This window comes from Aotus nancymaae, unplaced genomic scaffold, assembly GCF_030222135.1.
Source record: "Aotus nancymaae isolate 86718 unplaced genomic scaffold, 86718_ANA_hifiasm-v0.15.2.pri h1tg000006l, whole genome shotgun sequence".
In the NCBI taxonomy this organism is placed as follows: Eukaryota; Metazoa; Chordata; class Mammalia; order Primates; family Aotidae; genus Aotus; species Aotus nancymaae.
The window spans coordinates 65,485,627-65,509,688 of NW_026988417.1; the positions used below are offsets into that span (position 1 = coordinate 65,485,627).

General features: G+C 36.4%; 1 protein-coding gene across 1 annotated transcript in view; it reads left to right on the forward strand.

Annotated features, from left to right (window-relative positions):
• Nucleotides 1-23,685, forward strand: part of NPFFR2 (neuropeptide FF receptor 2) — a 111,324-nt gene extending 87,639 nt beyond the window's left edge. Inside the window, exons 2-4 of the mRNA XM_012464419.2 lie at nucleotides 4,023-4,357; nucleotides 12,818-12,917; nucleotides 17,700-23,685. Coding sequence (XP_012319842.2) covers nucleotides 4,030-4,357; nucleotides 12,818-12,917; nucleotides 17,700-18,534 — 1,263 coding nt within the window. The 5' untranslated portion in view covers nucleotides 4,023-4,029 and the 3' untranslated portion in view covers nucleotides 18,535-23,685. The remainder of the gene's footprint in view (nucleotides 1-4,022; nucleotides 4,358-12,817; nucleotides 12,918-17,699) is intronic.
• The last annotated feature ends 377 nt before the right edge of the window (nucleotides 23,686-24,062 follow it).

The following is a 24,062-nucleotide window of genomic DNA, read 5'->3' on the forward strand; positions in this document are numbered from 1 at the left end:
AGCTGAGATGTGGTCTGATTCACTGTTATATTCCCCAGTTCTTAAAACAGTACCTAGCACGTTGTCAACACAGTGGATATTTATTAAATCAATGAATGAATGAACAAAAGATGTTCCCCTCACTTCCAAGAAAGACTACAGTGAAGTATTTCCCTGATGGAATGTCCATGTGATTCTAGCCCTTTTCCACCCTCTTCAGGAATCCAATGATGAAAGAAAATATAAATAATTTTGGTACCCAGTCCTTGAGATCACTTTCTGAAGGAATGATGTTAACATTAATGAATAAAAAAGGAAGAAATAAAAAGCACACCACACATACTTTGTGTTCTGGTAGCACTAGCCCTAAACACAATAGGAGTAAGGCAACAAAAAAGTAATCTGAGATATATTAAAAATGGCTTTAAAACCAGAAGAGAGGAAGAAAGGAACAAAAGAAGGAAGGCGGAAGGGGAAAAGTGAAAAACATATAGAAGAAGGAAAGGAAAATAATACAAAATATTCACAAAGTGCCTACTCTGAATTATGTACCCTTTTGTTTGCTTTTTATGAATTATACTGTAAGGTTGAAAATATGTGCTCTGGAGCAGAGCTGCATAGAATGAAACCCACTTCTGATTTGTATGGATGGTGTGACCTTTAGCAGATTAATTTGACCATTGCTTCTGTTTCCTATTTGACTGTCCTACCATGAGGCTATAACGAACCAATGCATGTAAAAATGCTTAACACTGAGTCTGACATTTGGTAAGCATATAATAAATTTTAATTACAATTATTTGATGAAAATCAAACAACAGCCCTATGAGGTTTGTATACTTATTATTTTTACTTTTATGATAAGGAGTCTGAAACACAAACAGATTTAATAATTTACTCAAAGCCACACAGGTATTAATCATGCAGCCATCTTCCAGGAAATACCAATAGAAAACAGGATGTAGGATTTGAGTGCAGTCAATTAGCTTCCAGAGCCTACTGTTTTTAAACCCTATATTATTACAAGAAGACATGCAGGTACCTTTAGTGGAAGAAAATTTGAGAAAACAAATGATTAACAACCAAGAAGTTACAAAAGAAAAATCTACAATCTATGAAACAAAAATTAAATAATGAGATTAATTAATTCATTTAACAAATACTTATTGGGCACCAATTATTCGTTCAACCATGCTTTTAGGTACTGAGAATTTAACCGTGGACTGGTCTCTACTGTCACATGCTTTATAATACAGTATAAAATGACATAACAAAATGGAAATGCTGTTTGTAAAGGTAGAAAAATCTTCAACAGAAAAATCAATATTATTAGAAACTAATAATTTTTGAAAGATAGGATATAGCATATCAACATATGGAAAATACTTATCCATAGTAGAGAATATAACAGTGGAACAGTTAATGACTTCTGACATGAAGGAAGTACTGAGATGGAAATCGAATAGGATTTGTTTTCTTTCAGAAAAAAAAAATCAGTAGAAAATATATATGCTGATATAGGTAACAAAATTTGAGGATTAAAAATCTCTTCTATACAATAGATAAAAAAAGCATAGCACCAATAAGAAAATACAAATATTGGATTGGGTTCTAATTTTTTTGTACCAAAATTTCCAATAGATAGTGGAGCCTGTCTGCAAGGATATGAGCAAGAAATAGTGGGATCTAAATATGTTCTAAATAGATTGTTATTCATGTTAATGGGATAAGGAGTTGGTCTCATATATGTACTAACTCAGCAGATACAATAATTTGGAAACTTTTTGAGAAGTTTGTAGTTAAATACACACTGTAATTACTTATAGTACTATTAAATGCAATATGACAATTTAATACATGGAGAAGCTGCCTTATTGAAATAAGCATTGAAATAATCTAAATGTAGAATACAGCTATATGTCTGAGCAAACACAATTGCAGAATAAAAAATAAATGTTATAATTACTAAAGAAAACTCCAATCTCTTAACTATGTATATAGAAAATATGAGGAAAAGATCTCAGGTAATACCACAAAAATTGGGGAAGGATAGGTGGTGTATTGCTTTCCTATTACTGCAGTAGCAAGTTGTCATACTTAGTGTCTAAAATAGCAAACATTTGTTACCTTGTAGGTCTGAAGGTCAGAAGTCTGGAATGGTTTCCACTAGGCTTATCAAGGTGTTGGCAAGGCTGCATTTCTTTCTTTAGGTTCTATGGAAGACTCTATTTTCTCGCTTTTCTTTTCCAAGTTCTAGAGGTTGCCTGCTTTCCTTGGTTCATGGTCCTTTTCAATTTTTAAAGCCAGCAATGGCCCATCAAGTTGGTCTCACCTCGAATCACTCTAATACTGATGCTTCTGTATCTCTTCAACTGTTAAGGACTCTTATGATTACGTTAAGCTCGCCTATATAACCAGGATATCCTACTTTAAGATAAGCTGATCAGCAACCTTAATTCCCCTCTGCTGTGTAACCTAACCTATTCCAAAGTACTAGAGAGTTGGACAGAGATACTTGGGAAGCCATTATGCTGCTGACCATAGGTGGTAGGAAGTTTAAATTTTATAGCTAAGGACAATAAGCATTCATTCATTTCTAAGGTAGATAAATACTGAAATATTTTACATTTATAGAATTTTTCTAATTTAGAAATTGTCTGCTATTTCCTCAGGATAAGATTATACATTTTTGACAAAAATTTTGCTAAACTGATGTTAAATTCTGACACGTTACATCAAGGACCATATAATATATTTGCATCCCATTATCCAAAATGTTATCTTGGATCATTTAACTAAGGTAGTATTTGCCCAGTTTTTTCTAACTGAAAGTTACAAGTGTTTTGTGGGTAGATAATTTCAGACAATATAACTATCCTGTTTCAAATATTTGTCCACTACTTTAAGCAGTCATTTATAATGCTTTGCTGGAACACACTAACAGCATGGGGAGGTCAATTGTATAAGCCCACTATCAAATTAATTTCTATTTATGGGCACATATAACCTTCTGTTCAATTAATTAACAAGGTGTGCAGAAAAGAGATAACAAGCAGGCTGGAGGATGCTACCCTTAGAAAAGCCTGCTTGCTAAGTTGGCCCTTGGTTGGAGTCTGGGAACTTAAATAATGATCACTTCCTATACTGTTCTGCATACAGTGTATTAATAGAATTATGCTAAGTGAAACCAAGACAAGTAACCTAGCCCTATTTTAAGAGACTCAAAATATGGTGGCTGTATTTGCATACAGAAGCATATTAAAATAATCTTCAGGTGAGGTGCATTGGCTCATGCCTGTAATCCTAGCATTTTGGGAGGCTGAGGTGGATGGATCACTTGAACTCAGGAGTTCAAGACCAACCTGGGAAACATGGCAAAACTCCATCTCTACTAAAAATACAAAAATTAGCTGATCATGATGGCATGCACTTGTGATCTCAGCTACTTGGAGGGTTGAGGCAGGAGGATCACTTGAACCTGGGAGATTGAGGCTGCAGGGAGCTGAGATGGTGCCACTGATTGCAGCCCAGGTGACAAAGTGAAACCCCTGCCAAAAAAATAATTAACTGAGTCAGAACAGAATATGGAAAATACAAGAAGCTTATTTCTTTAGGAGTTTCAAAGATGTAGACATCATATCTTGTTCAGATTATCAGGAAAGTTAGAGGCATGAAAGTTAGCTTTAAATTAGTGAGTGGGCCTTGAGAGATGATACCTGGAGGTAGAGGGAAGAAGAGTTTTGGAAGGCAAGGGAAATGGATAGAGTGCATGCCTAAAGAAATGAAGTATAGAGTGTATTAGAAATAAAATATAATAATAACCATTATGGCACAAATTGGAATTTTCAAATGCTCTTGGTTAAAATCCTAATAATTTGAGTGCCTTATTTATAATTCAGTTTCATGTAAAATTTACAGATTATTATAGAAAGACCATAAAAATTCCATGGGATTTTACAGGTGTTCCTCTTAAACTCAAGCACAGAATTTATGTTCTACTGGTTCCTAATTATGCTCTTCTTTTCTGTCTCTTCTTTGTTAAGGTTCATCATGAATGAGACATGGGATTCAAACTCTTCAGAAAACTGGCATCCCATCTGGAGTGTCAATGACACAAAGCATCATCTGTACTCAGATATTAATATTACCTATGTGAACTACTATCTTCACCAGCCTCAAGTGGCAGCAATCTTCATTATTTCCTACTTTCTAATTTTCTTTTTGTGCATGGTGGGAAATACTGTGGTTTGCTTTATTGTAATGAGGAACAAACATATGCACACAGTCACTAATCTCTTCATCTTAAACCTGGCCATAAGTGATTTACTAGTTGGCATATTCTGCATGCCTACAACACTGCTGGACAATATTATAGCAGGTATGTTGGCTTTTGTGCAGTTCAAAGATAATATGAAATGTTTGTCTCATATTTCGGCAGTGATGGGAGGGTTGTTCATTCATTCATTCATTTGCAGATATTTATGGAATTCCAGGAACTGATCCAGGCACCTGCCCTCCTGGAGTCTACATCCTGGAGTAGATGGACAATAAACAAATAGATAATTAGAGAATGAGAAGGATTCTGGAGGAAAATGAAAGTGATATAATAGAAACAGAATGTGGAGGCTGCTGTTTTTATAGAGTATTCACTGGAGGTCATGAGAAAATAAGATTTAGTATGTATTACCTGAAGCCTTTGAATTTTCTTAATAAAGTTCAGGGCACATATAATGTGATAAAAATATTACTATGAACTGTAAAGTCCGAAGAACTGATACATCTGATTTCAGTTAATGTGATGTCTTCAATCTAACATAAGTAGAAATATAGCCCCTCATGTGGTTAGCTAGGGAGATTTCCAACAGTTATTGAGAGATGATGTAACAATCAATGATTTTTCAAAAAGTGGTAGTTTATGTGTGCAACATAAGTCAGTTTACATTGTAAAGCTTAGGGTAGCACCGTATATTACTTCTGGGCCCACAGTGCTACTTCTTTAGCACTACTTTATACGCTCCTGAAGTGTAGGAAAAATGTAACATAAGTAGAAAATTAGGCCCTCGTGTGGTCAGCTTCCAGTATGCTGTCTGCACACAATACCACCTTAATAAGTATTTGTTGTATTAATTAAAGAGCAGTGCTCACAGTATTCACATTCCAAATCTGTAAAGTAAAAAGAGAACATTAGCCGCATATGAAATATGTTTAGAACAGCATAAGCCATAACAAAGCTCATATAGTTTTATAGCACTCAGCATCAATTTACTGAAAGATAGAAAAAGATAGAAAACTCTTAGTTTTCCTGTTTCCTTCCTTTCTTTAGAGTGGGACTCAGGGAGAGTTCAGAGCACCAGTTCTGTCAGTCACGTACTGCTTAGATCTGAGTTTTTGTGATGTTTATCCTTAAAACAATGTATCGAGGATGTGAGGAAAGGACCGTTATCTTGACCCCTTCACAGGACTGGTGAAGGGGCAACTCTCTTACTCAACCTGCAACTCTCAAACCCCTTGTGGGAGGGGGAGCATGCAGGTGAGTGGGTGCAGGAGCTGGAGCAAGTGCTTTTGGGAGCCAGCAGGAACTAATCCTGTACCAGTCCCACTGCTGGGTCTAGAGGTTTCCTGCAACCCCTGGAGCCCCAGAGGGCAGACAGCTAAGTGTTAACCAGCTCAGTGGAGGGTCAGGTTGACAGCATTTTGCACCTGCTTTCTTGGTACCTGAGTTCCTGTCCAGCATCCAGGAAGAATCAGGTCTCACAAACAAATTGAAGGATGATGAATATGGAAAACTTTATTGAGTGGTGAAAGTGGCTCTCAGCAAGATAGAGAGCTGGAATGGGGATGGAGTGGAAGATGATTGACCATCCGCAGCTGAACTCCTCTCCAACCATGGTCTCCAATGTCCACCTCCTCCTCCTCTGGATGTTCAGATGCTTCTTGTCTTCTCTCCTTCTCTGCCGCAGCACTCTGCTGCTATGCTGGGGTTTTTATGGGTATAGGATGGGGGGCATGGCAGGGCAAAATGGTTTTGGAGAAGGCAACATCTGGTGGAAAAACAGGATTGCATGTTCTCACTTAGAACCACAGGTCCAGGCTTGAGGGTGGAGCCCTGGCCAGGGACTCCATCCTTTTCTAACTAGTATTTCCCTGCCTCAAGTCCATATCAGTTACATTATCAAGATACTGAGCTAGACTAAAAGAGGGTGTACAATTGATAAAAAATTATTGTTATCACTCTCAGGTAAGTTGGTTTTTTAAAAATTTAACTTCTATTTTCAATTCAGGGGTACATGTGCAAGTTTATTTCATAGGTAAACTGTGTTGTGGGGGGTTGTTGTACAGATTATTTTGTCATGCAGGTATTAAGCCTAGTACCTATTAGGTTTTTTTCCCGAGTCTCTTCTTCCTCACCCCCTCACCCTCTGATAGACTCCAGTGTGTGTTGCTCCCCTCTGTGTCCATGTGTTCTTATCATTAGCTCTCACATATAAGTAAGAACATGTAGTATTTGGTTTTCTGTTCCTGCATTAGTTTGCTACAGATAATGGCCTTCAGCTCCATCTATGTTCCTTCAAAGGACAGAAGCTCATTCTTTCTTATGGCTACATAATATTGCATGGTGTATATATACCACATTTTCTTTATTCAGTCTACCATTGAAAGGCATTTATGTTGATTCCATGTCTTTGTTATTGTGAATAGTGCTGCAATGAACATACACATACATGGGTCTTTATAATAGAGCAATTTATATTCCATTGGGCATATACCTAGCATTGACATTGCTGGGTTGAATGGTAGTTCTGTCTTTAGGTTTTGAAGCATTGCCACACTGTCCTCCAGAATGGTTGAACTCATTTACATTCCCACCAATAGTGTAAAAGTGTTTCTTTTTCTCCACAACTTAACCAATATCTGTTATTTTTTAACTTTTTAATAATAGCCATTCTGACTGATGTGGAATGCTATCCTATTGTGGTTTTGATTTGCATTTCTCTAATAATCAGTGATGTTGAGCTTTTTAAAATATGCCTATTGGCCACATGTATGTATTCTTTTGAAAAGTTTCTGTTCATGTGCTTTGCCCACTTTTTAATGAGGTTGTTTATTTCTTGTAAATTTGTTTAAGATCGTTGTAGATGCTGTATATTAGACCTTGTCTGTTTACACTGTTGGTATTTTCTTTTATCATGTGGAACCTCTTTAGCTTAATTATTAATAGATTATATTTGTAAAGTTTTGCTTTTGTTGTGATTGCTTTTGGTATATTCCTCCTGAAATTTTTACCTGTTCCTATGTCCAGAATGGTATTGCCTACTACTAATATTAGGCAATTGTCTTCCAGAGTTTTCATAGTTTTGGGTTTTTAAGTCCTTAATCCATCTTGAGTTAATTTTTTTATATGGTGTAAGGAAAGGGTCTAGTTTCAATCTGTATATGGCTAGCCAGTTATCCCAGCACCGTTTATTAAATAGGGAATCCTTTCCCCATTGCTTGTTTTTGTCAGCTTTGTTGAAGATATTTGTAGGTGCGTGACCTTGTTTCTGGGTTCTCTATTGTGTTCCATTGGTCTATCTTTCTGTTTCTGTACTAGTACCATGCTGTTTTGTTTACCTTAGTGTTGTAATATAGTTTGAAGTTGGGTAGCATAATGCCTTCAGCTTTGTTCTTTTTACTTAGGATTGCCTTAGCTATTCAGGCTCCTTTGGTTCCATATGAATTTCAAAATAATTTTTCTAATTCTGTAAAGAATGTCATTGGTAATTTAATAGAGATAGCATAGAATCTATAAATTGCTTTGGGCAGTATGGTTATTTTCATGATATTGATTCTTCCTATTCATGAGCAAGGTGTGTTTTTCCATTTTTTTGTGTCATCATGGATTTCTTTGAGCAGCGTTTTGTAATTCTCTTTGTAGAAAACTTTTACCTCTCTGGTTAGCTGTATTCCTGCATATTTTATTCTGTTTGTGGAAATTTCAAATAGGATTGAGTTCCTGATTTGGCTCTTGGCTTGACTGTTATTAGTGTATAGGAATGCTAGTGATTTTTGTGTACATTTATTTTTTTTAGCCTGAGACTTTCAGGAACGTTATTTTGCCAACAAAAGGTGCTCTTAATATTTTACATCATACATATTTTAAATTACATTAAATTATTATTTTAAAGTTCTTGCACACACATTACCCATCCTTGGCCAGGCACAGTGGTTCATACCTCTAATCCCAGCACTTTGGGAGGCCAAGGCAGGCAGATCACTTAAGGCCAGTAATTCAAGACCAGCCTGGCCAATGTGGTGAAAACCCATCTCTTAAAAATACAAAAATTTGCCTGATGTAGTGGCCTACACCTGTAATCCCAGTCACTTAGGAAGCTGAGGCATAATCATTGCTTGAGCACTGGAGGTGGAGGTTGCAGTGAGCCGAAATCGCGCCACTGCACTACAGCGTGGGTGACAGAGTGGGACTCTTGTCAAAAAAAGAAAAAAAAAACAAAAAAAAAAATTGCCCATCTTTAGCTCTATGTTTGCATTTTCAGGAGGCAGACACCTTTGGGAATTTTTGTTTTTTATTTTTGGTAATTACTACGATGTTTCTTCTCCCCACCTCCCCGCCATTTTTTTTTTTTTTTTTTTGAGATAGTGTTTCACTCTCCTTGCCCAGGCTGGAGTGCAATGGCAAGATCTCAGCTCACTGCAACCTCCACCTCCCTGGTTCAAGCGATTCTCTTGCCTCACCCTCCCGAGTAGCTGGGATTACAGGCATGCACTGTCATGCCCCACTAATTTTGTATTATTAGTAGAGACGGGGTTTCTCCATGTTGATTAGGCTGGTCTCCAACTCTCAACCTCAGATGATCCACCTGCCTCGGTCTCTCGAAATGCTTGGATTACAGGCATAAACCACTGCACCTGGCCAATTACTACTATATTTCTAAATAACATGTTTTCAATATTTTTTCTCCAAACTGTCAGACACATAAATTGAGTTGCTGTAAACTTTCACCACATCAACACAAATATACATACTCTTCACCTTTTCTCATTCTCCTGATATAATTATATCATGATTTTTGTTTAAATCTACATTCAGAATATACATTCTTATTTTACATATATCTTATCCCTGCTGAGCCTTGAAAAGTGCTGTATCAATTTCTCTCTTATAAAATGTTTTTTATTTTCCTGGATTTATTAAGGGTGTATTTTGATTTGCTTAGTTTGATTGTGTACCCATTAGTAATGTATCCTCAAATTCTCTTCCAGAAGTGTTACTCTCTTGTCAATACCTTTAAACATATCAGGTATCTATAAATTTACATACAGTTACCTCTCCTGGTGCATTCTGTTCGCTTGTCTCTATAGGAACACGTTACTCTCCAAGGCAGAGCCACTTCTGCTCTGAGATATCTCTTCACTGATACCCTAACAACTCTCTTCACCTCTCTTTGTGTTCAATCCCATTTTCTGGATGCCATGTTCTCTTCTTTCTTGGTTTATTACTTTTTGAGAAATGGTTTATTGAGATGAGCTCTTATATGTCTGAAAGTATCATTATTCTGCCCTCACAGTTAATTAGTTAGATGTATGAAGAATTCTAGGTTGGAAATTTCTTCTCTCAGAATTTTACAAGAATTGCTCTATTGCTACTGCTGTAAAATATTATATTACTGCTGAAAAAATATGATGACATTTAATTCTTTTTTCTTTTGCTCGTGATTTGTATTTTGTTTTTCTTATGGAAAGCTTTTGGAACTTTCCTTTATCTCTAATGTTCTCAATTCCATGAAACTATGCTTTGAAGTAAGTCTTTTCATTTTGTATTTATTGTTCTGGACATAAATTAGGGCTTTTCAATCTGAAAATGAGTGGCCTTTAAACTTAGATAATTTTTTTTTGTGGAGTTCTTTTCTGTTTTTCTTTCTTCTACTCATATTAATCAGATATTAGAGATTCTGGATTGCTCTTTTATTATTTTTCATCTTTTCTCTTCAATTTTTTTGCCCCTCATTCTTCTGTTTTCAAAGATTTTCTCAACTTTCTCTTCTAAACTTTATGTTGAGCTCCTCAATACCTTAATTTTTTTGAGTCATTTTTATTTTCTGCATATTTCTTATAGTATCATGCACGTTTCATGAACAAAATGTGTTATATCTCAGAGGTTAATAGTATTTCTTTTCTGTTTTCCATTTTTTATATATCTAATTCAATTGGTTTTCCTATAAGTATTTTCTTCCTATATGTGTTAGTCTTTTTCTCTTATGTTTGAGGTTTCCCTAGTATAACTATGCATTTTTCATTGCATTTAAAAAAGATTGTTTTAAGTTGTTTTCTATGTAACTGAGTACATAATAGGTGTATATATTTATGGGGTACATATGATGTCTTGACATAGGCATATAATATGTAATAATCACATTAGGGTAACTGAGATATCCATCACCTCAAGCATTTATTATTTCTTTACGTTAAGAACATTTTAATTCTGCTCTTAGTTATTGCTAAATATACAATAAATTATTATTGACTGCAGTCACCCTGTTGTGCCATAATATACTAGATCTAAGGCTAGGTGCAGTGGCTCACACCTGTAATTCCAACACTTTGGGAGGCCAAGATGAAAGGATCACTTGAGTCTGGGAGTTCAAAACTATCCTGGGCAACATAGTGAGACTTCATCTCTACAGGAATTAAAAAAAAAAAAATAGTAGCTGATGTGGTGGGCATGTATTCTCAGCTATTTAGGAACTTGGCATGGGAGGATTGCTTGAGCCTGGGGTCAGGGGAGTGGGGGTGGGGGGAGCAGAGGGGTTAAGACCACAGTGAGCCATGATCACACCACTGCACTCCACCCTGTCTCAAAACAAAGAAACAGGCCAGGTGCAGTGGCTCCGGCCTGTAATCCTAGCACTTTTGGAGGCCAAGGCAGCCAGATCATGAGGTCAGGAGTTTGAGACCAGCCTGACCAAAATGGTGAAACCCCCATCTCTACTAAAAAGACAAAAATCAGCCAGGCATGGTGGTACGTGCCTGTAGTCCCAGTTACTCAGGAGGCTGAGGCAGCAGAAGAATCCCTTGAACCCGGGAGGCAGAGGTTGCAGTGAGCCAAGATCGCGCCACTGCACTCCATCCTGGGTGACAGGGCAAGACTCCATCTCAAACAAACAAACAAACAAACAAAACAAAGAAACAAAAACAAAACATCACCAGAAAAAAAAACGACTAGATCTAGTTAACTGCTTCTTAGCAGCTGTGTTTCAGAGTGAGGCATCGTGTGGCTGCCTGATAGTTCTGCATGCCTGGAAGTTCAGGTTAGGACCACTACCCACTTCATTAGTCTGGACTATTTAATGGGAAATTCACAACTGTCAAAATCTACATATCAGTGTTTTTGAACAGGTCACTTTTTCCAGAAGGAGATTCTCTAACATATTGCTATAGGAATGTGAGGCTGGCTGTTGCATTCCACGTCACCATGCAGTGCAGCAGTATACTTTCACTTAATCCTTCTGCATCACAGTGGCACTCATTATCCCTGCACCTGGTGACTCGGGGTTTAGAGTACTTATAGTTCTGCCTCCTCAGAGAGCAAACCTCCATTCTTCTACTGACGTGGGGGGAAGCCACTGGCATCTAATTGGATTTATACATAATTTCTACCAATCATGTTATTTTCTCAATCTTACATTTAGTAGTATCTGGCACTTTAATTTCTATGGATTTATGCTCTTTTATCCTACAGCTATAATTTCAGTGGAATCGTGTGAGGGAGATAAGGTAAAACATATGTTTAATATTCCATGTTCAACCATTGGCTACACACATTTTTTTGAATTTTTGTTGACAATACTATCATAAGCAAACACATTTTAGGACTGAAAAAGACATTCCCTTTTGGTTTCTACTCACTAGAGTCACTCAAGCCCTTATTTTAATATAATCTAGATAGATGATTTTTAAAAGATACATTTAAATTGTTTAAGTTATTTAAAAATACTTTATGAATAAGAATTTTATTTTTTGGAAAATAAATTGCAGAAAAAATTTAAAAAAATTTTAAAACTCTGAGAAATGCATAATATTCATCTTTTGGGAAATGAGAATATTTGCTAGGAGAAAAATATTGTTCCTTTTCTGTAATAGCAGATGAGTATTTAGAATATCAAACTACTACAATAATTTTAATAATTTCTTTTATAAATTTACAGTAGCTAAGGTTTAGTAGGAAAGTAATTCAAATAGACTACTTTTATTCATGCAAAGTGCTCTTTATTCTGGATGTACCTCTGGGGTAAATTGTCTCATTTCATTCGATATAAATATAGTTTATTCTGTATGTAACTCCTGACTCCTTATAATTTATAGGGTGCCTTTCCAAACTAGAAAACTGACATTCTGACTGTTTATTCATTTAAAGGGCATTATTGCATCAGAATCAATGGTTTAGACTCTGGAGTCTTACGGCTCAGGTTCAAATCCTTAAAAGACTTCTAACTAGCTGTGGCAAAGTATGTGATATTTGTTTATTTGTTACCTCGTCTATATTATGAGGAGTATAACAGAGGCTTCAAAAACTTGTTGTGAGGATTAGATATGTTAATAGACATAGACCACTATAGTGCCTAGAATGTGGTAACTACTGTGTAAGTTTTGACCTTATTGTAAGTATACTGAAAAACAGAGCTCTGGAGCTATTAGGGAAAATACTAACAAACATTGATTGTTCTCTGCATATCATGTAGAAAACAGTTGCATTAGTCTTGATTCCACACCTTTATGTTTTTATCTTCAGTGAGATTTTTGAAATATGATCTTTTGAAAGACTGTTTCATTTTCCTTTCAGGATGGCCATTTGGAAACACAATGTGTAAGATCAGTGGATTGGTCCAGGGAATATCTGTGGCAGCTTCAGTCTTTACATTAGTTGCAATAGCTGTAGATAGGTAAGTCTGCACCAAACTCTGAATCCAGAAAAATGGGCATGTCTGTAACTAGTATACCAGAAAAATATATAACCTACTAAATTTGGACTTATCTTTTCAAATTGTATTTAGAATATCTACCTCTTTAAGAGCAATATACCTACTAAAGTTTCAGTAATAATAAAATAAAACTATTGAATTTTCCATACTTTAAATAATTGGAGATGGTAAAATTTTTCTATTTTTCACACTATAGTCTAGAATGTTCTAACAGCCGAAATGCAAATGTGCTGAAATAAATTGAAATTTTATCTAGATTTTAAGATTGAAAATCATTCATTTATTCATTCATTACACATGTTGTTGAGCATTTATGATGTGCTGGGTACTGGGCTGGGTTGTGTAACATCTAAAACAAACAGAAGTGCTGCCTCAGGAAGGTTACAATCTGGTAGAGCAGATGCAGTTATTTACAAATACTTACAAATTATGCTTTCTAATAGGGGACCAGTGTTTGACAGCTATGCAAAAGAGATAATGAACAATTATACCTGTTAGGACCAGGTGCAATGGATTCACAAAATAGGTGAGACTTTCTGATTCCTTGAGGAGTCAGAAATTTACCCTTAGAAGAAATTGGGAAAAGGCCATCCCTTAAGACAAGTATATGCTTATGGCATTGAAATAGAAAGCACTTGTCCAGAAGTGTAGAGAGGTAGTTCAGCTGGAACAAGGAAGGTGAAGTGGTACATTCATCCAGAGAGAGAGATTTATTATGAGAAATTGGCTCACATAATTATGAAAACTGAGAAATCCCATAATATGCTGCCTGTAAACTGGAAACCTAGGAAAGCCTGTGATATTATTCAGTCCAAGTCCAAAAGCCTGAGAACTAGGGAGAGCCAATTTACAATTGGCCGTTTGTGTAAATTGCATTCTGAGGGCAGGAGAAGATGATATATGAGATGTCCTAGCTCAAGCAATGAGGCAGGAAAGAAGGGGGCAAATTCTTCCTTCCTCCACTTCTTATTCTATTCAGGCCCTCAAAGGACTGGATGATGCCTACACACACTGGGAGGGCAATCCACTTTACCGAGTCCACTGACTAAGATGCTAATCTTATCCAGAAACACTTTCATAGGCGCATCCAGAAATAAGATTCAATCTCGGTGCCCCTTGGCCCAGTCAAGTTGATAGATTAATTAGCCATCACACTTTTGTAGCAGAGACTCTCAGTGCTCTGGCAAATCTCTTACACCTTTCAGTGGGTTCTGTCTTACATCCAACTGCCAGTATCTTCATCTCTGTATCTCAAAATCCAAATTGTGCAAAGTCTCAATTCTTAAGCAAAACAGACAAGAAATAACAGATAATTAATACCCCCAGAATTAGCTCAACTAAAATATCATGAGAGTTGATGTACTCAGCTTTCTCTCCCCTTGGGTTGCATAATTCTGCAACGAATGGTTTGATTCACATCCCTTGCTACTTACCTTCCCATTAATAAATTACTTCTCTGTACTTTCAGTTATCTATTGATATATATAATGAACCATCCTCAGATCAAACCACTTATTGAGTTAAAATGACAGCAATATTTATTATGTCATGAATCTGTGATAGGTACAGATTTAGTAAGTACAGCTTGTCTCTGTTCTACTTGATATCAGTTGGAGCAGCTTCAAGGTTAGGGCTGAAGCTTCTTCCACTCTCATGTTGGTACCTAGTCTAGAAAGACTTGAACATGTGGGGGCTAAGAGAGTTCTGTCTCTATTGGTCTTTCCAAATGGGCTCTCCAGCAAGGCTACTTTAAGGCACCTGGACTTCCTATGTGTCAGTTCAGGGCTCTGAAGGTCTGTATCCCAAAAGAGAGTACCGGCAAAAATCATGATTCAGTATCATTTCTGTTGCATTCTATTCATGATATTGAGTCATTAATCCTTAGTAAAGCAGAAGGGAATAGAATTTGGAAGTGATGTTAAAGAACTTGGCCATGTCTTAAAACTACCACATCTTTATTCCTTGCACTTGTAGTAAATACTTTTTTTTCAGGGCTAGCTTTTGCAGGAAGCCAAACTAAAAAACTCGCAAGCCAATTTCTCCTGACTAAATCCTTTGCCTGAATTTTACAATTACATTCAAAAGCACCTACTGTACAACTTCACCTGCACATTCAACAAAAGGCATCATAACTTAAACATGTCCAGAATCGAACTATTTATTCCAAGCCCCAAACCCACACACAAACAAAATAAAAGGCAGCTCTTCTTCTCATGCTCCCCGAATCAATGAATGACAGGATCACTCACTGAATTCAAACAAAAAACCTGAGCTTTATCCTTGAATCTTCTTTCTGTCTTCAACTTCTTTGCTGTCACTCTCCAAGTCCGATTATTTCTGAGTGCTAACTAGTTCTGAACCAGGCCACTGTTATTTGTCACTTGGAATACTGAGACTGTTTTCTAACTGGCCTTAGGGCTTTAGGAAGCTAGCCTCCAATTTACTTTTTTCTCATAGCAGCCAAATAATCTTCTTAAATTGTAAAAATGATCCTTCCTTTCACCATGTAAATTCTTCCATGAATCCCTATTGATTGTTAAATAAAATCCAAATATTTTAGCACAATTTTAGTAATTATTATAGTTTTTAATATTTTTAACATTTCCATTGACTATTTCTCAGCAGTGACTATTCTCTATCTTGTTCATCTTTGCCTTTCTGAAAATACACACACAAACACTTATATAAGTATGTGTACCAATATATAAGCATATATACACATATATGTACATTTATTAAACAAATATATAAGTATATACATTTGTTATAAGAACAAATATATACATACATATATGTACTTTTATATTTGTTCATTTTTATTGATGAGTGCTTTACTTCACTTATTCAAATTTTGAGTTTATCTCATATATCAATATATGTGCTTATATATTTAATAAATAAATGAAATAACAACATCCAAAACCCTATTAGTTGGTGTACAAAAAGAGCAAAATACATGAACTTGTGCCTATGAAATTACCCATAATTTCAGGGTAGGTGAATGGGAGGATTCATGGATTAGAAGACTGGAAGAACACTTGGAGGTGAAGAGAAGAGCTTACGCATGAAGGAGTTGTAAAGAATGACAACAGAGCAGTGAAAGCCCAAGCTAACCAGTCATTCTATGAAAATAAGTTAGATAAGTTAATTTGGCTGCTCAGCCACTTAAAGCTCTACATTTTCTCATCTACAGATCTAGAATATAACAATTTTCATACCGTTTCAGTTTTATAGAGTCATAAAAATCAAAGAAGATTAAATAGGTAATGGGTACTTTGAAAAAATATAAAATGTTACACAGTTGCATAATAATATGATTATCTTATGATTAACATAATGAACTTCAATAATAACAATAACAAAAATTCACAATGTCAAAATCATGGTAAAATGACTCAGGCTTACTCTACATAGTGGTGCTGAATTTTTGCGCTCACCAGAGACATAGAATGTTAGGAAGGCTCTTAATCAGAACTCATAATGAATACTCTCAGATTTTTACAACTGTGTAGTAAATCACTAAAACGCTTAGTGGCTTCAAACAATATTCGTTTATTACATCTCATGATTTTGTGGGTTAACTGGACACCTCTGTGTTCACCCTTGTGCACCATATGTTATAGCTGGAATCACTCATGTTGCAGCATTACCCTGGGAGCTGAGCTGGGGCCGGAACATCCAAAATGGCCAACCTCTTAACCCCCAGCTTCTTTCTCCACATGCCTTTCATTTATTTCAAGCTTCTTGGGACTTGAAGCCTGGATTTTAAGAGGAAGCATTCCAAAAGGACCTTCCCCTACATGCAAGTGCATAAAAATCTTCTGCTTGCATCATGTTTGCTAATATCCTGTTGGCCAAAGCAAGTTACACAGATGATGCATAGGGGACCACACAAGAGCCTGAGGGATAAAAGGTTCATTGATTGCTACTGATTAACAGTCTACCACAGCCCAACAGAGCTACCCATCTAATGAGCACACTGTAGAGGCTGAGTTCGAGCTCTGAAACCAAACTACTTGTGTTAAAATCCTGTGTAATTATTAGCAAGATTTTTACATGTCCTAAGTATGTTGTCCTGTCTTTTAAGCAAGGAGGCTTAAAGAGATAGTCCATGTGGCCGGGCACAGTGGCTCACGCCTGTAAACCCAGCACCTTGGGAGGTCAAGGCAGGTGGATCACCTTAGGTCGAGAGTTTGAGAGCAGCCTGGCCAACATGGCAGAAACTCATCTCTACTAAAAATACAAAAATTAGCCTGGTGTGGTGGCATGGGTGACTTGTAGTCCAAGCTACTTGGGTGTCTGAGGCAGCAGAATGGCTTGAACTGGGAGGCAGAGGTTGCGGTGAGCCGAGATCGCACCACTGCACTCCAGCCTGGGCGACAGAGCAAGATTCCAGCAAAAAAAAAAAAAAAAGAAAGAAAGAAAGGAAAGAAAGAAAGAAAGAAGAGACAGTCCATGCAAATCAATGGAACAGAGTCTGAAACGGTTTTAAGTATTCATGTTATTACCTTTTATTATTAATAGTGTCTGCTATACTTCATTTGTTCAAATTCTGAGTTAAAATTGATCTCATATATCAATTACAGAAAATGACAATGCATGCCTTTCTACAATAAATGGTAACTTTCTATATTTTTAAGGGGACTATGAGGTGAGAGGCCTGTGATGACATAGATAAATTTGGTGTATGACTTAGTCAGAAGTTATAAAGCAGTGCCTCATTTATATTTGTCTTAATTGCAGATTCCGGTGTGTGGTCTACCCTTTTAAACCAAAACTCACTATCAAGATAGCGTTTGTCATTATTATGATCATCTGGGTCCTAGCCATCACCATTATGTCTCCATCTGCAGTAATGTTACATGTGCAAGAAGAAAAATATTACCGAGTGAGACTCAACTCCCAGAATAAAACCAGTCCAGTCTACTGGTGTCGGGAGGACTGGCCCAATCAGGAAATGAGGAAGATCTACACCACGGTGCTGTTTGCCAACATCTACCTGGCTCCCCTGTCCCTCATTGTGGTCATGTATGGAAGGATTGGGATTTCACTCTTCAGGACTGCAGTTCCCCACACAGCCAAGCAGAACCAAGAGCAGTGGCACGTGGTGTCCAAGAAGAAGCAGAAGGTCATTAAGATGCTCCTGATTGTGGCCCTGCTTTTCATTCTCTCATGGCTGCCCCTGTGGACTCTAATGATGCTCTCAGACTATGCTGACCTTTCTCCAAATGAACTGCAAATCATTAACATCTATATCTACCCTTTTGCACACTGGCTGGCGTTTGGCAACAGCAGTGTCAACCCCATCATTTATGGTTTCTTCAACGAGAATTTCCGCCGTGGTTTCCAAGAAGCTTTCCAGCTCCAGCTCTGCCAAAAAAGAGCAAAGCTTAAGGAAGTCTATGCCCTAAAAGCTAAAAGCCATGTGATCATAAACACATCTAATCAGTTTATCCAGGAATCTACATTTCAAAACCCACAGGAGGAAAACTTGCTTTATAGGAAAAGTGCTGAAAAACCACAACAGGAATTAGTGATGGAAAAATTAAAAGAAGCTACCAACAGCAGTGAGATTTAAAAGAGCTAGTGTGATAGTCCTAACTCTACTGTGTGTTAGATATTTAAATACCAGTGCTTTTTGTGGCTTTGCACTTAAAATTTTTCAAAGAATGTTCTAAGTGAAACATCTACTGAAAGCCCTCTCTGCCAAAAAAGTAAACAAAAATGGTCATAAGATCATAAACAATCTTATGCTTTATAAAAATACTTACGGTGACTCATACATGTTTGCATGGATAAATACATTTCTAGAGAACAGTCTACAAAGCCTCATCTTTCCCAACTTTACCATTTGTGTATGTCAAATCAAGCCCACGTGTGTGTGTGTGTGTGTGCATGTGTGTATGTGTGTGTATTTTCCCCAAATGGTGATGATGAGCAGTGCTTTGCATGAAACTATATTTTATTAATTTCTCCTTTGATTTTGGATTTAAAATCTAAAATTAATAAAATTTTAGACTACAGGATTATTAATCTGCTTATGTTTTTAAAATGTACTTAGTTTTCTAAGAAATATATTCGATCACATGAAATTCTTTGCTACTGATTTTCTTATCTCCATTACTTCATTTTGGTTAATCTACAAAGGCAAGATATTATAGGTCCAGGGGTAATTATATCGCAGAGGACCTCACTTCCTGTGTGTTGGAACTGTAGTAGCAAATAAAGGGACACATATTTCTTTATATTTAAAAGCTGATTTTTTTTTTTAGATGGATTCTCACTCTGTTGCCCAGGCTGGAGTGCAGTGGTGTGATCTTGGCTCACTGCAACCCCTGCTTCCCGGATTCAATCTGTTCTCCTGCCTCAGCCCCACTGAGTAGCTAGGATTACAGGCGCACACCACCACACCTGGCTAATTGTTGTATTTTTAGTAGAGATGAGGTTTCACCTTGTTGGTCAGGTTGGTCTCCAACTCCTGACCTCATGATATACCTGCCTTGGCCTCCCAAAGTGCTGGGATTACAGGCATAAGCCACTGCGCCAGTCCTAAAAGTTGATTTTTAAAAAAGAGTACAAAGGAGTTTTGTTGGCTTTTTCATATTTTCATAAGTGAAGTTTATGCCCTAGCTGAAAACGCATTAGTTACAGAGCTGATTGAGGACTCCCACCTCAATGCCTTTTTCTAACAGAATCTCCGATGTAAAGAAACAAACCCTTTAATAACGCAGCAGTTAGCAGAAAAATAGCACCTTTCCTTTGAAGTGTTTAATCGTAGATGTTTAACAATAATCATAAAACTCTCACATAGAGAGCAAAAACAATTATTTCAAATTTTCCACAGAGCACATTTAAATCCAGCACCCTGGGTTTAGTAAATTAGTATTATTGTTTAAAAAATAATGGACAACCCCTGCATTCAGCTGTTAGAATTATTTAATGATAATAGTTGTCAATGTTATCTTTTATTTTAGGGTGAGGTAAGTCCCTAGAAAATTGGAAATTATAACAAAACAGTTTGGCAAATAAAAAATTTCTGGAAGTGAAGCTATTGTATTTTTTTCAGTCATTTTTGTGGTTCAAACTAAAAGCATTTGCTATGGTTTGGACGTGGTTTGTCTCCACCAAAACTCATGCCAAAATTTGATTCCCAATGTTTCAGGGTGGGGAGTTGGAACCTAGTGGGAGGTGTTCAGATTATGGGGCACCATCCTCCTTAATAGATTAATGTCATTTCACAGGAGTGAGTTCTCACTCTTGTGAAACTTGATTTATTATGGCAAAAGTGGGTTGTTATAAAGCAAGGCTCTTCCCATGTTTTGTGTCTCTTTGGACATGCCTGCTCACTTTTCTGCTTCTCTGCCATGTTGTAACATAGGACATGACCCTCACAAGAAGCCAAGCAGATGCCAATGCCATGCTATTAAACTTTCCAGTCACCACAGCTGTGAGCCAAATAAACCTCTTTTCTTTGTAAATTACAAAGCCTCAGAATTCCATTTTAACAACACTAAATGGAATAAGACAACTTTTCAACATTCTAGTCTTTTGAGAAACAATTGTTGTTTTTGTTGTTGTTTTGTTTTGTTTTGTTTTGTTTTGACAGTCTCACTCTGTTGCCCAGGCTGAAGTGCAGTGGTGGGATCTCAGCTCACTGCAACCTCTGCCTCCCCAGTTCAAGTAATTCTCCTGCATCAGCTTCCCAAGTAGCTGGGATTACAGGTGTGCACCACTGCACCTGGCTAACTTTTGTATGTTTTTAATAAAGATGGGATTTCACCATGTTGGCCAGGCTGGTCTTGAACTCCTGACCTCAGGTGATCCACCTGCTTCGGCTTCCCAAAGTGCTGGGATTACAGGTGTGAGCCACCATACCCTGCCAATTTTTATTTGAATTGAGCTATGTGTTCTTTGAATATACAAGTATTTTTCCTGCAATTATGAAGGGCAGCTCTTAAAAGTTGTAGGTATTGAATTTGATCATATATTCTTTTACCTTGATTTGCTGAAATATTATTTACAATGAGTGTACTCAGGCATAGAAGATTGTTTTGATATTGACTATCACTTTCTTATGGGCCTCCTCACATGGATACACATTCTACCAGCACTTGAAACTCATTATAACTAAATTTCATGTCCTACCATTCATCTGTCTGCTTTTATCACCTTCTATCTCCTGTTGCCTCTTCCCTAATGGTTGCAAAACTTTCCTTAGTGTATCTTATCCTGACATTCAGACTTGCATCTTTTAGTTATTTCTATAGTTGGCAAAGGCATCTTCCAGAAGTGGAGGACTAATTTGCTTTCTTTCATTAATAAATAGTTTGACAAATGTAAGTAAGTCTCTGGGAGTGAATCTATTATATTTTTAATAATAGCTCTCTCTTTTATAATAGGCTCTCTGACTCTTAAAAGATATGTATTCCCAAAGCCCACCATGGCCTGGCCCTTATCTCTTGCTTATATCTCTGACAAATTGTTTTCAAAACTCAAGTCAGAAATGGTCAGCCTGGACTGTTGGGGTTTTTTTTCATTTATTACTTATTCACTGCTTTACTCCCTTATTTGACTGTCTATCTTTTATCCAAGATCTGTTCAAAAGCCACCTCTCTCAGAAAGTCTGCATTCTTACAGCCGAAATGTTTACTACCTTTTCTAAGTACTATGTACCTCTTATATATGACAACTTGTAATTGTTTTGTCTTGTGCTTGCAACTAGAATATAAATTTCTCAAGGGCATGATGAATTAGGCCTTACTCATCTTTAGATTCCCTGGTGCGGATCACAGTAATAGGCAGTAGATACATATTGTTAGATAATTGCCACAGACAAAAATCATCTGTCATGTTGCTTAAGAGGAATGTCTAATTCTGAATAAGTAGAATTCTGCATACAGATTCTAGTACACCTGTTACAGACAAAGAGCTTTTCTATAAATTGAAACAACAAAATAAGAGATAAAGAAAGCTAAAATGTCTTGAACATGCATAGTCACTAAGATACAAATTATGTAGTCATACATGATTTGCTACCTAATAGTTTGGTGCTTTGTACAGGCAAATTTTCTATGCCTGAATTTTATTATCTGTAATATGGGAATAATAGTAGTTCCTTTCTCCTGGCTTGATGTGAGTATTGAATGATGGGGGGAGGTTTGTATGATTAAAAAGCAGAGAAACTATAACTTAGCAAAGGCTAAATGATTGTTGCTGTTTCAATGATAGTGAAAAGTATTAATAGGAGTAGTAGTTCTAATAGTCTCAATCCCATGCTAGGTCATATTTCATATGATTGATAACCCTCACTAGAGCAATCCAAGGTATGTATTATTCCCATTTTACAGATGAGAGTACCAAGTCTAGAGAAGCTGGTTTATCCAAAGTTATAAAGCTTGAAAGTGGTACAAATGAGTTTGTAACTCAGAACAAATTCCAAAACTTTATTTTTTCCTTCTATATCATATAATCCGTGTGCTATGATGAACTTATTCGGACTACTTTTTAACCACTTCTTCAATCACCATTTTTCTGATTGTAAAATAACACCTGGGATACTTACAGAATTTGTGAGAAACACAGAATAGTACAAAGATTACACATAATCCCTCTAGCAAGAAGAAGAAAAAAAAACTACTGAAAACACGTATTTCAGCTAGCACTTATATCAGCACCCTGTACATAAATTTTTGCCGATAGTGATTATTTCCTAAAGGTAGATTTCTAGCAGCAAAATTACTAGGAAGAGCATTTCTATAATACTTTCAATATGTACCCTGTTATTTTTCTAAATATTAATATAAAATTCCAGTTTTGTGGTTGATCATCTCACAATATTTTTAACACATAAATTTTTCTTCAACTTTGCTATTTAAATATGTGAAAAATTATTTAAATTTGTTGCTTTGATTACTAGTGTAGTTGAACATTGCTCTGTTTCTTACTAATTTATATTTCTTCCTCTTCCTATTCTTTGACCATTTTCTTAGTGTATTTTTTGTTTCCTTTTGTATTTTTATTCATTTCTATGCATTTTTTTTTGTATTTGAGGAATAGCACCTTCAATGACAGAACCATCTTTCTAAAATATAAATTAGATGTCACTTTCTCATTTCAAAGCCTTCAATAGTTTCCTTTCAAATTAGGAAAAAAACAAACTCTAAGGCTTACATACATTTACTTTTTCTGTCCTTGTCTACTTCTTAACCTCATCTTGAACTCAACACTCATCGTTCACACAGACTGTCTCTTTCTCTGACATTGTCAAGCCCTTTGCTGCTTTTGTGTTCTGCACCTGTGTTCTTCCTGCCAGGAATGTCCTCCTCATTTCCCTTCACACACCGGCTCCCTCTTAGCCTTCAGTGTTCAACTGAAACCCCACCTGACCCTTGCCTATTTCCTCCATAGCACTTCTAATTATCTGCAAACATCTTCAAAATTAATTTGATTACTTGTTTAATATCTATATCCCCTACCAAGAAGCAAAATCCATAAGGGCAAGGATTTTTGTCTTGTTCATCATTGTATCATTCAGTGTCTAAGAGAGTGCTTGGCTCATAATGGACAGATGATAAATATTTGAGCAAATTAATTAACTGGTTGCAAATATTTTCCAGTTTTTAATTTTCATTAAATTTATTTATGAATATGCTTTATTTTTACATATTGAAATCATTCAGAACATAATAGAAGCATTAAATAATATACAAAAGCAGATAAAATAAAATCTTTTTTTTTAATTGCATTTTAGGTATTGGAGTACATGTGAAAAACTTGCAAGGTTGTTGCATAGGTGCACAGGTGGCAGTGTGATTTGCTGCCTTCCTCCCCTTCACCTATATCTGGCATTTCTCCCCATGCTATCCCTCCCCATTCTTTATTCTACTGTAACTGATAATTATTCTTGCTGTCATTTGGGGCATGGGTACCTGCTTTCTTACACTATGATTCTGGGGCATATACTTTAGTACCTTTCTATGTACTTAGCGTACCAAGGACATGTTTTATATTGTTCAATAGTCATCAAAATATTTTGTTTATTTTCACTCCACTTTCATTATGTATTAAACTTCTTCCCTGTACCTGGAAATGTAAACTATTTCTTAA